Source organism: Mauremys reevesii, linkage group 5 (genome assembly GCF_016161935.1).
Source record: "Mauremys reevesii isolate NIE-2019 linkage group 5, ASM1616193v1, whole genome shotgun sequence".
Classification (NCBI taxonomy): Eukaryota; Metazoa; Chordata; order Testudines; family Geoemydidae; genus Mauremys; species Mauremys reevesii.
This window is the reverse complement of record NC_052627.1, coordinates 65,706,009-65,721,027: the sequence shown is the minus strand read 5'-3', so window position 1 is coordinate 65,721,027 and position 15,019 is coordinate 65,706,009. Positions and strand designations below refer to the sequence as shown.

The window sequence follows — 15,019 nt, the reverse complement described above, 5'->3', positions numbered from 1 at the left end:
GAAAGGAATGAATGGGCAGCTCCTAAGGTGAAGCTGACCTGCATGGAACTCAGGTTAAGATTGTGTGTACAAAAGTGCCTTAAAGCTCACCTTTGTACCCTCATCTGTTGCTGCAGCCTCTCTGCAAAGCCAGTTCCCCTGTGTTGAGTTAAACTAGCCAGAAGCAAGGAATGATATATATTTAGTTTATTTATATTATAAAAATATAGCATGGGAGGGGTCAGATTTCTTTGGGGAAGACACTTTCAGTTTAAATTGGGAAGATAAAGCAACTATTGGAGTATAAGATAGACTTATGGACAATTGACTTTTGGACTTTTCCAGACACCAGAAGATTTGGCACATACCTCAATAAGGAAGGACAGACATTTGCCATGTATTTTCGTTGAGCCTCTGACAGTTACTAATGCCGTAGTTTTATACTACCTTGGCAGAGCCCTTTTGCAGGCACAGAATGACTCACCTGATATTGTAGTTCACACTATTTATGCAGTCGTTCAATTGTGAGCAATGGCTGAGGAGAAAACAGATGAGTTCAGCAAAATGGCAATTGTCATTGGATGTGGGCAGCCTATGAGATCAAAGTGACCTTTTAGTTCTTAGGACAAAGACTCTAGAGTGAGGAAGGTTGAATGGTTTATTTTTGTGTCTGTGATTTGTCCTGTCTGTGACTGTAATTTTTGGTTTTGTTTTGAAGTTTTTATTTAATAAACATGAAGAGAGAGGGAAGTGGGTAAAGGGAGAGGGAAAATGGTGGGGTGAGGAGTAAAAAGCAATACAGTAGAAAGGAGAGTGGGGAGCGTAGTGCACATTTTAGTAAAAAAGACATTGAGCCAGATTCTGCCACCCTTGCTCACTTTGAGTCATACCTTACTCCACATGTAGTTTAATTCATTCCAACGGAGTTAATTGTGGAGTAGTGTATTTCTCAGTGTAAGGGGTGGCAGAACCTGGCCATTTGTACTTAAAACAGATGCAGATACTGACTTGTTCACAGAGATACTGGGGATAGCAAAGAGCCACAGTGGGCTCTTAAAATCTAGCTCTAGAGTTAGTAAGATATTTAAGTACATTCTTCACTTTAAGCACATGAGTAGTTCCACTGACTCCACCATCTGACTGAACCAGAGCCCTAGTGTCTACTGCTTGGATGCAGACTCAACCAATATTTGTATCTGAAAGGTACCACAGTTCTCCAAAACAACAGACTATCTGTAAAGAAAAACAGATAATCATTTGCACTCATGAGGAAAAAATGTTTATCTTTCTATTTCTTCTTATTTCTGTTATCACTTGCTCTCCTGAGGATCAGTAGATAGAGTTCATTCTGACTCAAAACATACCGTTCTTGGAGGAAAGTCATGAAAATAAGGACAGAGGCATGCTATCTATGTTCAGGTCAAGTTGAAAATCATATGAAATGATAGGACACAGTAAAATTACCAGAAAAAAAGGGTAGATGATGCTAATTAAATCCAGAAGTATGAGAACAATCTGGAATATAGTGATTATCCATGTAGTTATCCAAGTGAAGAAGATAGTCTTTAAAGAAGCAGCAAAAGATCTGTTGATGTCTGGCAAATGTGATAGAGAAACATTGGCTGGACTGGATGTATCAAGATAAAAAAATATATAAATGTGTTCTAATCACATCAAGCAACAGAAATTTTTATTTTAAGAAGTGGTCAAAATAGTCTGATTCAATTAAACATTATTTAGCAATAATAATAATTTGCTGATTATAGCCTCATGATATTGATACTGAGATGAATGGACTCATTTTGTACATGAATTGTGAATTTAGAGTTCAGATATTTGTAAGGTACAGTTGAAACATTTGATTGAACTATTAAAATGATAATATGGTTTTGTACACTACACATGATTTCCTCCATACAATAGATAAACAAAAGACTAATATTACAATGTATCTGTATATTTCTGCTGTACATAAGAGGCATGTACAAACCATTCAGACCTAGAACTAACCATTCACACCTAAAGCTGCTAATCATTGCTAACAACTGATTCACACCTAAAACTGAATAAAAGATATTTTATACTTCAGTATGCTTATAGGCATAACATTGTTTGTTTTATATTTTATTGTAGAGCTTTTAAAATCATGATATTTGGTAGCATGGAATAAGAGACATCAAATCAGCTTTTATGCCATTGTTAAGGAACCCATATAAGATGGGATTCAGGCAGCAGGACATCATACCCAGTAAGTGACATATGCAGTATACTAATTTAAAATGCCTATTAGAAATAAGATTGGCATTAAAATCAGTGACAACATGGAAAAGGTGAAGAGGCATCCAACTGACAGCAAAAACTAAGATCAGTACTGTCAGTCTGCAGAAAACCCTCCGTGATCTTGTCTTAATTCGAGTGATGGATCGGGATACTGTAATCATGTCTTTCATCTCTGAATTTTCTTCTGGTTTCATCTCAAAGCAGATTGGTACCCCTGGTATGAACTTACTGGATGAAGAGAGCTGGCTTCTTTCTGTACCAGAGGTTTCTGGGAGTTCTCCAGAATTATTATCCTGATGACTCCGTAAAATAGCTGGCATCACACTGGCACTCTTTTTGCTATACCTTTTTCTGTGTTGTCCGACAAATGTACAGCTCCATCTAGAACTGCTGGAGAGTTGCACCTGAGATCTACAACTCTTGGGTGGATGAAGTGTTAGGTTTATCATCTCATTTTCTTCAAATTTGTTTTCCTTGTTTGACAATCTGGAATTTACACTCCTGCAGACGCTGGTATGACTTACGGTTAAACAAACCAAGGGCAATATATACTGCATGAGTAATAAAGAAATAGTAAAGGCAATTCTATATGAATCAGATGGCCATGATTCAATACACAAATGCCTGCTGTTCAGTGTCTCTAAATTAAGGGTTTCATGGAGATCTACAATTTTGTGGAAAACTGGCAGAGGGGAGCAAATTGTACAACCAAGAACCCAGATAGTTGCTATTAAGAAATAGCCATGTTTTGCTGTTAAATTACTAGAAAGGGGATTTTTTATCATGCGGTATCTGACAACAGCAATAGAGATTAACATTAAAGTTGAAACCAGAACTGACACACATTGGAGGAAAGGCATAACATGGCACATGATTGCTCCAAATATCCACTGATCGAGCAGGACAGATGTTAATGTAAAAGGCGAACAAAACAGCACAACTAAAATGTCAGAAAAGGCTAGGTTTCCAATGAGAATGTTTATTATTGTGTTCTGCTTGCGTTTTATTAGAGCCATCAGTATAAGTAGATTTCCCATGAAGCCAGCAAGACTTATAAGTGTGTACAAGCCAATCAGAAAGTACCGTAAGTCATCTACGCTGCTCTTATAGTCTTCCCAGGCAGAAAAATCAGAACTCTTGATAGTAGCAGAGCTGTTCTCCTTAGTAAGCATTGTGTAGTCTTTCAGTTCTAAATCCATATTACAGTCCTGCTTAGAATCAGAAAGATGTTAATTAGTAACTGCAGAATAGATGACATTGGTGTTAATCAGAATTTAGAGAAACAACCATTTTCTTTATTGCTTCATTACATTTAAAAGTGCAGTAATATCATTATACTTTGCCCTAAATCCTGCATAATTATAAACCCTCACCAATTAATTGCCACAGTTCTTAGCATGTATTTTATGCAGCCTACCTAGCCCCAACCTTTGGATTCTCATATTTTGCACTTACAATTTAAAGCGTGGTGCAAATGAAGTAAACAATTAACAATGGTTTGCTGTTGGCCAGATTGTGGACCCTTTACTCATGAGTGACCAGCTATTTATCAAAGTAGTCCCTTTAGAGTCAAAGGGACTAGTCATTTGAATAACTGCTCACCATTGTGAATAAGGAGTTCATAATCTGGCTCTGTGCAATAATTGTACCCACCCATATACTATATTATTAGGGTATCTATTTCTGTTACATGACGATAAACTGCACTGGAGTGCTTAAAAATGCGTAATGTTTTGTTCCAGCTATATTCACTATTTTTATAATAGGGAATTTCACCAGAAAAAGAATCTTTCAGAAAGTGTCACACTATGGCCCTCACTGTTCCACAGAATTCAGTTCCCAGTGTGGCAATTTTTTAATTGTATAGCTGCTATACTCAAATTAATCTCCTTAATCCGGAAAATAGTATTTAATATATGTTAACAATAGATAGAGCCAAGTCCTGCAGATTCCACTGATTCAAAGCTTCCACTGAAGTTACACAGAGTTTTGTCAGTAGAGGTGAAATAGAGAATTCTGGGTTAATACTAGCAGTCAGACAAATCCTAGCAAATCTCCCTTTTACTATAATGGGATCAGTGAAATTTCAGCACCATTGCAACAACATAGTTTGTTCTGTTATAGATTATTCTACACAGTTTTCAGGTACGTCCTCAAGGCACTGACAGGGACATCATCATCATCACCAGAAACCTCCTCTGGATCCATCCTTGCCTGCTCTAGCAAATGAGAGATTGAAGTCTAGTGTATATGAGCCACTCAATGATGCTTGCTGTCATTAAGATCAAGCATGCCGCGTTTGAAGGATTCTTTTACTATGACTAGTGACTTCCACAAGAATCACTTATGGTGGCCTAGTGCTCCCCCTTGTGTCCTGCCCCATGGACATGAGGTGTACAGCCTGCTTCTGTCCAATCAGCGTAATGTGCACAATATGCCATTCTAGTGTATGCTCATAGCCTGTATCAAGACGTTGGAGTAATTGTTCAAGATCTACCTAAGTACCCATAGATGGTTGGTTGTTGCACAGAGCAGAAGGAATGTCCACTGATGCTTTGTGCTGTGGCTACAGTAGTGGGCCACCAAAGACAGCTAGGTGTGCACTGAAATTGTACTGGTTCAGGTATAAACCTGCCTTAGAAGACTGGAATCTCCCCTTCAGACCCTTTGATAAATACAAGGCAGTACTCTTATAGAAAAGGTGGACCACAAGGAAATCTCATGTATTGGGGGTGGGGGAGACCTAGCTATCTCCAAAATCAATAGACTATTGAACCAAAACCAGTATATTCTTCATTTCAGCTAAGTGTCAGTGGAAATATATTTAGTTTTGCCCCCAAAGGTCTGCATATTTGGATTAGTTATAAACACTAATGTTGCTGCTCTGACTTATGGGTTGATGTTGCCTTTTTTCTTTCTGAGAGAGGTCACGAACAGAACTGAAGTGATGTGGTGTGACATTACACCACATATTCTTCATAGAAATATGGTTATGATATGACTATGGCATAACTAAAGTATAAGCAAGATGGCTCATGTAAGATATCATTGGAAAGGTTATGATTTACTGAATATGATTATCTAATTGGTATGCATGTATCATTTCTGTATCTAAAGTTAGGGATATTGACTATGTAATAATTACAACTGTGTTTGTACTTGGGGGTAATGCCCACCAGACAGTAGGCAATCCTCCTGAATGACCCATTTAAGAAGAACAATAGAACTTTGAAGATGCTGCATTAACACTACAAGGTCAGGTGATAGAATCACCTGATGAAAAATACCCCATTGGATACTGCTGGTACTTTTCCTTTGTAGGGGGATGGGGATCAAACGAAGGATTCCCGCCTTAGGTAAATCCTTTTTAAGGGTTGGGAAGAGGGTTGATCTAGACTCTCCTCTATTTCCTACCCAAGAAGAAGGACTGCTGAAAGAACCTGAAAGGACAAAGGAACTAACCTGAAGGGAAAGCAAGGATGAGTCCAGACTGAGACAGGAGTCCAGTCTGTAAGAAATATCCGGAACTCCGAGCTACAGAAACTCTGCACCCTGCCTAATTCAACATTTAGGGTGAGAAATTACATTTTGTAACCTGTTTCTTTAGTGAATCAAGCTTACTTTGTGTGTTTTGTTTTATTTGCTTAGTAATCTGCTTTGTTCTGTTTGCTATCCCTTATAATCACTTAAAATCTGTTTTTTGTAGTCAATAAATTTATTTCTTGTTTATAACATAACCCAGTTTGTGCAATTCGTATCTGGCGTGGGCAAGAAATTGTGCATCTCTCTTTTCACATTGAGGGAGAGGGTGAATTTTTATGAGCTTGCGCAGTGCAGATTTTTCTGTACAGTACAAGACAGTATAACTTTGGGTCTGCACTCCAAGGGAGGTGGACAGCTGAGTGCTGGGGCAAGTACCTTAAGCTGATCTTAGTGTCTGTGTCTTTCTGCAGCTGGGTGTGGCCCTGCCTGTGTGTGCTAGAGGAGGCTTAAGAGCCTGGCTCAGCAAGACAGGGTAAAGGGGGCCCAGGCTGGCAGAAAAGGAAGGCTCAGTGGTATCCCAGTACATCAGGTGGCACCTTAACAGAGGGCAACCCATCACAGTGGTACTCCTACTTAAGGATGAAGACAGAAAAGTATCACTGCCAGCTGTGGGAGAGTAGAATAACAGAGTGGAAAGAGGGAGACATTTGGGTTGGTCTATACCTTAAAATTAGATCAACCTACCTATATCACTCAGGACTGTGAAAAATTTCACAACCTGTGTGATGTAGTTAGATCAATCTAACACCCACTGTAAATGCAGCTAGGTCAACAGAAGAATTCTTCCATCGACCTATCATCTCTTGAGGGGGTGGTTTTAGACAGGGCAGAAAAAACCCTTCTGCCACTGTATTAAGTTGCTATGCTTCAGCTTTGACACTGTAGTGCTTGTAGTGAATATGTATGTACCCAGAGTCAATTTGCATGCATGAGCACTGCTTGCCTCTCCCAGAAATAATGATTCAGTACATATATTGGAACTGGTGGGTATTTTACTAAGCTTGGGCTGCAAATCCTGTTTGTTTTGCTGCATGCTGGTCATGCAAGAAATGGGTGGGGGATTGTTATAGAGATGATTCAGTAAAGAGGCAGTTGCCAGTTTCTGTGGGTTTCTACCCTGACTCACAACACTTACACAGAGTGTCTTGATCTTGAGTGCTATTAGCTGAATGAAGCTGAAAATGCTTCTCCACCATACTGCTGGTTTTCAGCCCACAATCACACAATAACATGCCACTGATATTATTTGGACTTTTGCTCTTACTGAGGCTTCTGTCTTGCTGCTTGGTATTAGCAGCAACTTCTACTGCTGGGATTTGTTATCCCTCTCTGGCCCTATTCTTGTCAATGACATCCAGTGAGACTTTCAATAAGTCTTAGGTGCCAGTCACTTTCAAAAATGGAACTTAGGCTCCTAAATCACTAAGGTGATTTTGAAAATGTTTCCCTTCATCATATTTAAAGTGAGGTTCCAACCTGAACAGTGACAGTAAAAACAGTATCTTGGGGTTCCATACTCCTTGTGTCTCATTGGTTTCCTATCAACTTTGCTTTATAGTCACCATTCATCGTGTAAATAAATGTACTTTAAAGTAAGAAAATACATCATGAACCAAGAAGATCCTCATGACATCTTCCTGAACCATGTTCACCTATGTCCAGCTGTGTATCTTAATTTTCATCTTCCTCTGATGAGCACTTTAGTCAAATTGTTTCTCCCCCAAGTTATGTTTTTAGGAAGAGTTTTGTGGGGGGAGGAGGGAGAAGGTGTTTTTTTTAAACCATTTAAACTAATCTAAAGCCTTAAAATGGCACAAGGAGCTTAAACCACTGTCCTGTCTGAGCTCAGTTTAAGATATAAAGTGATCTAACTTTATATTGGTTTAACATGTCTGAAGTGGATTATGTTCATTATTCCACTTTAAGGCCTGTTATTGGCTTAAAATGCAAAAAGCAAAAAATCCATAAATCATAATTTTGGAGGATGGAAGAACTCTGTGTAAGCTTGCAAGTTTGTCTCTTTCACCAACAGAGGTTGGTCTAGTAAAAGATATTACCCACCTTGTCTCTTTAATATCCTGGGAACAACACTGCAAACACAATGTTAACCCTGTATAGTTAAGCACCCAGAAGCCAAGAAATACAAATGTTGAACATATAACTTTAATGCTGCCCTGTTGCATATAGGTATTATAATAATCCATAATTACTTAATCATTGCCTGTCTAAGCTCCTAGAAACACTGAAATATATTATATTGGATAAAAAAATGTCATGTAATTACAGACTGTGTCATAATGCCTATATGCAACAAAGGAGAGTTAAGGCTGTGCATTTACAAAACACAGATTAAAGAGGTAGAGCTGCCACTGCAACTGTTCCAATTCTTTTATAATTAGTACATTCAACATTACATTTCAGTTTAAGAACCTTTGAGCTCTGAAAAGAAGAGTAAGAGCACTTCAGAACGCCAGACAAGTGTTTCATCATATGTTAATGATGAAAAGATTACTTATCTCTCTTAAAGTGGCCATTATTGATAAAAGATAATAAATATTACAAAATTCTTCTGGAAAAACAACAATATGGCTTCCCACAGTAGGCAAATAATCTATTCATTAAAAATAGGATTATACCTCCAAATTCGAAGGAGTGTGATATACCATAAATTAGTACCTCACTGATCAGTAAAGCAAGCCTAACATATTATTAAAGTATATGCTACTGAGCACAAAGTGTAACAAACGTCTAGATAAACAACCAAACAAACACTGAAGACCTTACAACTTAAGATTTGTAACATGCTTTTCTTTATTTTTCTAGAAGCAGCAAAGAATCCTGTGGCACCTTATAGACTAACAGACGTTTTGCAGCATGAGCTTGCAGCATGAGCTTGCATCCGAAGAAGTGGGTATTCACCCAGGAAAGCTCATGCTGCGAAACGTCTGTTAGTCTATAAGGTGCCACAGGATTCTTTGCTGCTTCTACAGAACCAGACTAACACGGCTACCCCTCTGATACTTTATTTTTCTCGAGGGAGGCATTTTGAATTGTGCCAGCTAATACAATATATTATATTTATCATCCAGCAATCAACTAAAGTATATTATTAGTTACTTAGACAAAATGCTAATTTCATTAAGCATAGATTTTCAATTATCCTCAGTGGAGTATTGCCAAAGTATAATTGGTTAAAAATAAAAGAATTAATTTCAAAGAATCACAGAGTTAGAGATGGCAAACACGTGCTCATTCCAGTTGGTCATTTCTCATGTTCTGTAAGCATGTCAGAGGTAAATTATTCCTCAAAATGTAAAACATGAATGCCAGAATATTTATGTTTAAAGGGCATTGCATTAAGTATAATTCAGCAACGTGGGAGGTGTTCGATAATATTTATTTCCATTTCAAGGGATATTGAATCACTACCTCGCCACACTTGGGAAAAGTCCTTAACTGGATACTATCTGCTTTAAAAGGTATGCGCACTACATTCCATTAAAGCGATTATAAATAAGGAACAGAGATTTCCCTCTAGCAGCCTGGCTCCTAAACTGCACCTGGGTTCGTTCAGTGTGGAGCTAGCCCCGCCTGGGTGCCTTTGCAGCAGCCCAGGTAGGGCAGTGCCCGGCAGCAGACGTGCTGCCTGGCACAGGTGCTCTGAGCGGCCATCGGGGCGCTGACACCGGCTGGTTATTGCAGACGTGGGGCTGAAAAGCGAGCGCTCCCCTTGCGGGCCCTTCCCGGGGTACTTCTCAGCTGCAGATGCTGGGCCAGATCCGCCTCCCATCGCACCAATGGGACCGCCAGGGGGGCCGCCGCGGCGGCTTCTCCTCCCGCCCCCTGACCGCGCCCCGCTCAGCAGCTGCGGGGCGAGGGCTTCGTACTGTACCTGCCGCCTGAGCCTCTGCCTGCAGCGCCCGCGGGGAGGGCGAGGCCCGGCTCCTCTCTCTCCCGGCGCCTGGCTGCAGGGGGCGGTCGCTGCGCTGCGCGGTGGTGGAGGGACCCTGCTCCGGGCCGCTAGTGGCCCGCGCTGCCGGGGAGAGCCTGGCCCAGGAGAAGGGGCGAGCTGCGGACAGGCGGACCCGGCACCCGAGCCCCTGTCGTGACCGTGGCCCAGGTCCTCTCCTCCGCGCTGCTGGCGGGCGGCGACCCAGAGCCCGGGCCGGTGGGGACAGAGCGCTGCCGCCCCCCTGCCCGCTGCTCAGTGCCAGCCACACGCGGCGCGAACTGCTGCCGAGCGGCTAACTTCAGCCCCCCTCGCGCCCCCGCCTTCCCCGGCCCCCTCCCCAGTGATTTCCTCTTAAGGTGGCCGGGGGGTTGGCTGCTCAGCCTGCCTCGCCGCCTACAGAAGCCAAACCCAGCAGCGAGACCAGCGGTATCTTGTCTGAACCCGGAGTCACTCCACTGAGCTCGGGGGAGTCACTCCGCATCACTTACACCTGTATAACTGAGATCACAACCTACCGGAGGTCGAGTCATTCGGGGACCATTCGGTATCCCTTTAATCCCGACAAACGGTACTAAATACAATGCAGCGTATGCATCCTCCCCGAGCCAGTTCACTCCTAGCCATTCAGATGCCCCTAAGCCCGGCTAGTTAATTTAACTCCCCCTCCCACCTGCTATCCAATAATGTTCATTTCTGATCGGCGAGTCTTATAGAAGCCAATGATTTATCGATTTTTTAATGGAGAATAATTAATATCCATGAACCATACTATCCCAAAGTCCTCAGAGCGGCTTTCCTAGCAGACAGTTTATCGCTTCTGGAATCCTGGAGAAAGAGCAAAGAGCAATGAACCGTTTTACATGTGCGAAACACCGCCTCGGGGAGGGTTTCTGAGCTGAAGGCTGTGTCTTTGTCTGACAGAAGCGTGGGCGTTGGGGGTAAGAATGGGTGATGGGAGGATTAAGATAGAGAGAAAAGAAGCAGTGCTACTAGACTCCCTGAATCCATCTCCAGGTGAACCACCAGGGACTGGGAGGAGTAGGGGGGAGCATTCTTGAAACATTGGCTATCCTGCCCGTTTTTACTTTCCTAAGCGTGTGAAAGTGTGGGAAGCGGCAGCCAGGGCCCGCATTGCAGAGGGTTTAAAAAGTGATACAATATTTTTAAAGATAACAAGTGATTTAATTTCGGTCGGATTTAGTAGGTATTAGGAAACATACAAAGTCCCTTTTAATTCGGACGAGCAAAAATCAAAATGACAAATCAATCCACGAGGTTAAACTGGACATCTACCTTTTCAATGTTTCAGATAACTCAGGTTTTGTATGCAATTGTGCACGTACTAACCAGCTCCAGCTCTGCTCCTTATGGAAAGTGCTTGAACTTTGTCTCCTTACTTGGATGTTGCTTCCCATGGAGTGATCAGGTCTGTTTGCCTTCTTTCTATAATCTCCAGAGTGATATTTGTAAGGTCTTCCTATTTTACTGATAGATCTTTATGTACTCTGCAATTTGGTATTCCAGTTTACACACAGATCACAACTACTGGAGGTGTATTTCAGCAGGAGCTCTATAATCATGAGAGAAACTAAGCGAATTTGAAATAGGTCAGATGCCAACAAAACATTTTGAGCCTCCCTCTTAGGTTTTATCGTCATATTTGCATGCATAGCAGAGAGAGGGAATGCAGCTATTTAAAAACATGATATAATAGAAGGTATAAAAATGGCAGATCTATGCTGTACATTAGTTAGTAAATAGGTCCGAAGTTGAAATATTGTGACTTGGAGAATACCACAATAAAAGGGAGAGTTTTGCATAAATATCTTCCAAACAAGAACATCCTTGCCTAGAAATAATATAAAAGCTGGATCTAGTCCCTGTTGATGTTGATAGGAGTTTTTGCCATTCCCCCTTGTTGGAACAGGATCAGGCCTAATTCAGTTTATTGGGGAATCTTGACAAACTATTTCATGCAATATTTGTTTCCTGTAAGTTTCAAGATTACTCCTTGTCAAAACTTCATACAGTGGTTTTGATATGAAGCTATTGAAACTGTAAACAAATCCTACACCATAGATTCAGTAGGTCATTCTCAGCTAGGACCATAGTTCACTTATTTTGCTAAAACAGAATGTATTGTATATTGTAGGAGATAAGTAATCTGGAAACTCACCAGTAACAAGGTAATCACAGCAGGATGATTGGTACAGTTTTAGCCTGCATTTTCTTGATTTGGACAGTTCAGAATTTTAATACTAATTTGAAGATACTTTTAATGATTTGATTTTCACTGTTTTCAGTACTTCTAGAAGAGTATGGGAGTTGGTGGACTCTGCATAACAACATTGGCTTACTATAGAAATAAATAATGCAGTCCTTACAGAGGAAAAACTGTATTCCCCTCAAAGGGAGAGTTCTGGCTGATCAAGGATCTAGCCCAAGACAGGACATGTTTAAGTGACTATTATTTTTAAAATTGTAACATTTCCTTTTGAAGTGTAGGGTCTGTCATGGGATGAGACATTAAGAGGCCAAATTCTGCTAGTCATATGGAGTATTTCAAGCACTCTGCAAGAAGTCTCACTGATCACAATGGAACAATAATGGGAGGAGTAAGTTAGGTGCAATACAGTTTCAGTAAGAGTGATAGAATCTGGCCCTACAGTGAAGCCCCTTTTAGTGGCAGTCCAGGTGAAAATTAAAGATCCAAAAGCACTTTTTGGAAAGAACAGGGAATATCCCCACTGTCCTAACCAACATTCCTTCCTTTTCTCAATAGATCAGCTTTTCATGTTGAAGTCTGTATGTCAGCTATTTCTACAAATATATTAGCTTTTCCATTCTCTTACAGTCACTACACTATCAATTGCTTGCATCCGAAGAAGTGGGTGTTCCCCACGAAAGCTCATGCTACAAAACATCTGTTAGTCTATAAGGTGCCACAGGATTCTTTGCTGCTTCTACAGAACCAGACTAACACGACTACCCCTCTGATACTCTACACTATCAATATTTAATACTGTGCTGAACACAAACCTTTGGTATAACTACAGTTTGAAAAGCTTTACCATATAAAAGCAAATGGTCATACACATTTAAAATACCTCCCAGACCATAATGAAACTGAAAATGCCAATACAGGGGCAAATCCTGCTCAACTGATGCATATGAGTAGTCTCTTCAGTGTAATACACAAGTGAGCACGATTTGTTCCATATTATTCTATTTTTCTTCAGATTATTCATACAGAGCAAAATCTATTCTACATGCAAAAAGCCTGAGTAATCAGTCTTTGTGCAGGTGGAGTGCAGCGGGGTCCCAGAAGTGAAATCCAATCCCACAACCAATGGTTTGTGAGTGGGGTTGCCCCAAACCACCTCCTCTCACTTCACACATTGCTCTGAGTCTGTTATTTTAGTACAAGTTTCTCATCAGACTCTGAAATGTCTCCTTCACTCTGGGAGTATATTAAGATTTTAGGGCCTAACTTTTAGAGGTGCTGAATACTCAAAGCTCCAGCTCAAGTCAATAAGATCTGCAAGTGCTCAGTGTCTGTGACAATCCGGCCTTAAATTAGTAATTGTCAGAATTCTCTGGCATACAATCACCCTGAGTCAGATCCTAATGTCATTACGAAGTCTGCTTCTAGTGTAGCAGTAATCCATCAGCAAGACATTTTGACAGCAAGACATTTTGAAAATTTGGAATGAATTAAAAAACAATTACAACTTTATGATTTGATATGATATATAAGGAAGTTATATACAGTATCTCTGTTGTTTGAAAATACTGCTTTCCACAGGATAACTCGATTGTCCATGCCATCTCTTCCCTTCTTCTCTCTCCTCTTCTTCCCTCCAAAATGCATGTATTTAAAAAAATCCTACAGGTTATTTGTGCCTCCATTTGTGCCTCTTCCCTTTCCAAAAAGACAGTGTAAGCCAAATTCCTTCCTTATATAAAACAATCAGTGATGAGCCTGGACAGCAGCAAGAAAGGTGACTTTGTGAAATACAGTTGTGATATCTGTGCATGTCAGGATGTGTCACAGTGAACTGGCATAACACATGGCAGAGACCATTTTAGTACCTTCTGTTTACCATCCTCCAAAGATACTAGTGGAATGGAAAGATGAGATCATATGATGAAACTGCGTCATCTGGTTCCCCCTCAAATACAGAACATAAATATGTCTGAACACTTCTGCACTGTCTGCATTATTATTGACCATTCTACCATATCCATCTAGCAATGGACCAACACCACTGTTAGGATTTGTTTTGTTACCATTAATTTAAAAAAACCTCCTTATTGTACTTAACTCTTCTGATCACAGAGTTCGCCTTGTATTCCTTGGCTTCCCTTATCAATTTGCTATAATGTCTAACTTCTGCTTTATACCCATGACTATCAATTTTCCCTTTCTTCCATTTGTTATATATTTTTATTATTTTGTTTTTGACAGCTGCCTTCACTTCCCCTTTAAACCAGATTTTTTATTTATGTATTTATTTTTTTAGCAGTACAGTCTTCTTCCTCAAATGTGGGATCTTGTAAGGATGAGTCTAAATGAGTCTGCTTCACCATAAAGCATAAGAGGTTGTTTCTGGCTGCTCAATGCTTATTCCTGCAGCTCTGATCACTCTTGTGTCTGCCTTGACTCCAGCCTTGTTCCTGTCTGGTTCCAGCTTGCTACAACCCTGCTCTGACCCTTGGCTTGTCTCCTGGCTCCAGCTCTGACCCTTGGCACTGACTCCTGTTTCCTATTTCTGGCTCTACTCACTAGGCTGGGCAACAGTTCTAACCACTAGATCCTGGTCCGTCGTTTGTGGGGGTAGACTAGGGCTCCAGCACAGCAGAGGGTAGTATTTAGTCCTATAACAGAGTGCATATAATGTAGTCATTCGAACACTGCTGCTGACAAAGCCCCGATTCACTCGAATGGTAACAGGAGCAGGTTCAGTAATACATGTGAACAATACATAATTGTGCAACAAAAGCCTTGCAGACATATGAAAGTAGAAGCATATGCTCATTATTGCAAAATGAAAACAATAAACATAAAGTTTAAAAAATCTTGGCAAAAAAGAGTGACATTTCTATTCAGAGCAATTTCAACCTCAAAGACAGGTTTTTTGCACATAGAAAAGGATCACACAAAACTCTCCAGGTATCCCTTAACTCGCCCTATTGTATTTGAGTATTGCAGAGCATTGCACTAAAAGGTGATTTGTGTAACATTTGTGCTGCAGTATCTGGGCA

At 40.6% G+C, this 15,019-nt stretch overlaps 1 protein-coding gene across 8 annotated transcripts in view; it reads right to left on the bottom strand.

Annotated features, from left to right (window-relative positions):
- Positions 1-1,323: 1,323 nt before the first annotated feature.
- Positions 1,324-15,019, bottom strand: part of NPY5R (neuropeptide Y receptor Y5) — a 49,510-nt gene continuing 35,814 nt past the window's right edge. For 2 of the 8 annotated variants that reach the window (XM_039542228.1, XM_039542230.1), the window contains one exon: positions 1,324-3,467. In XM_039542228.1, coding sequence (XP_039398162.1) covers positions 2,124-3,458 — 1,335 coding nt within the window. In that variant the 5' untranslated portion in view covers positions 3,459-3,467 and the 3' untranslated portion in view covers positions 1,324-2,123. Of the gene's footprint in view, positions 3,471-9,362; positions 9,543-9,694; positions 10,007-10,269; positions 10,365-10,424; positions 10,445-15,019 lie in introns of those variants that run through there. The other 6 variants (XM_039542232.1, XM_039542225.1, XM_039542226.1 and 3 more) reach the window with 6 other exon arrangements.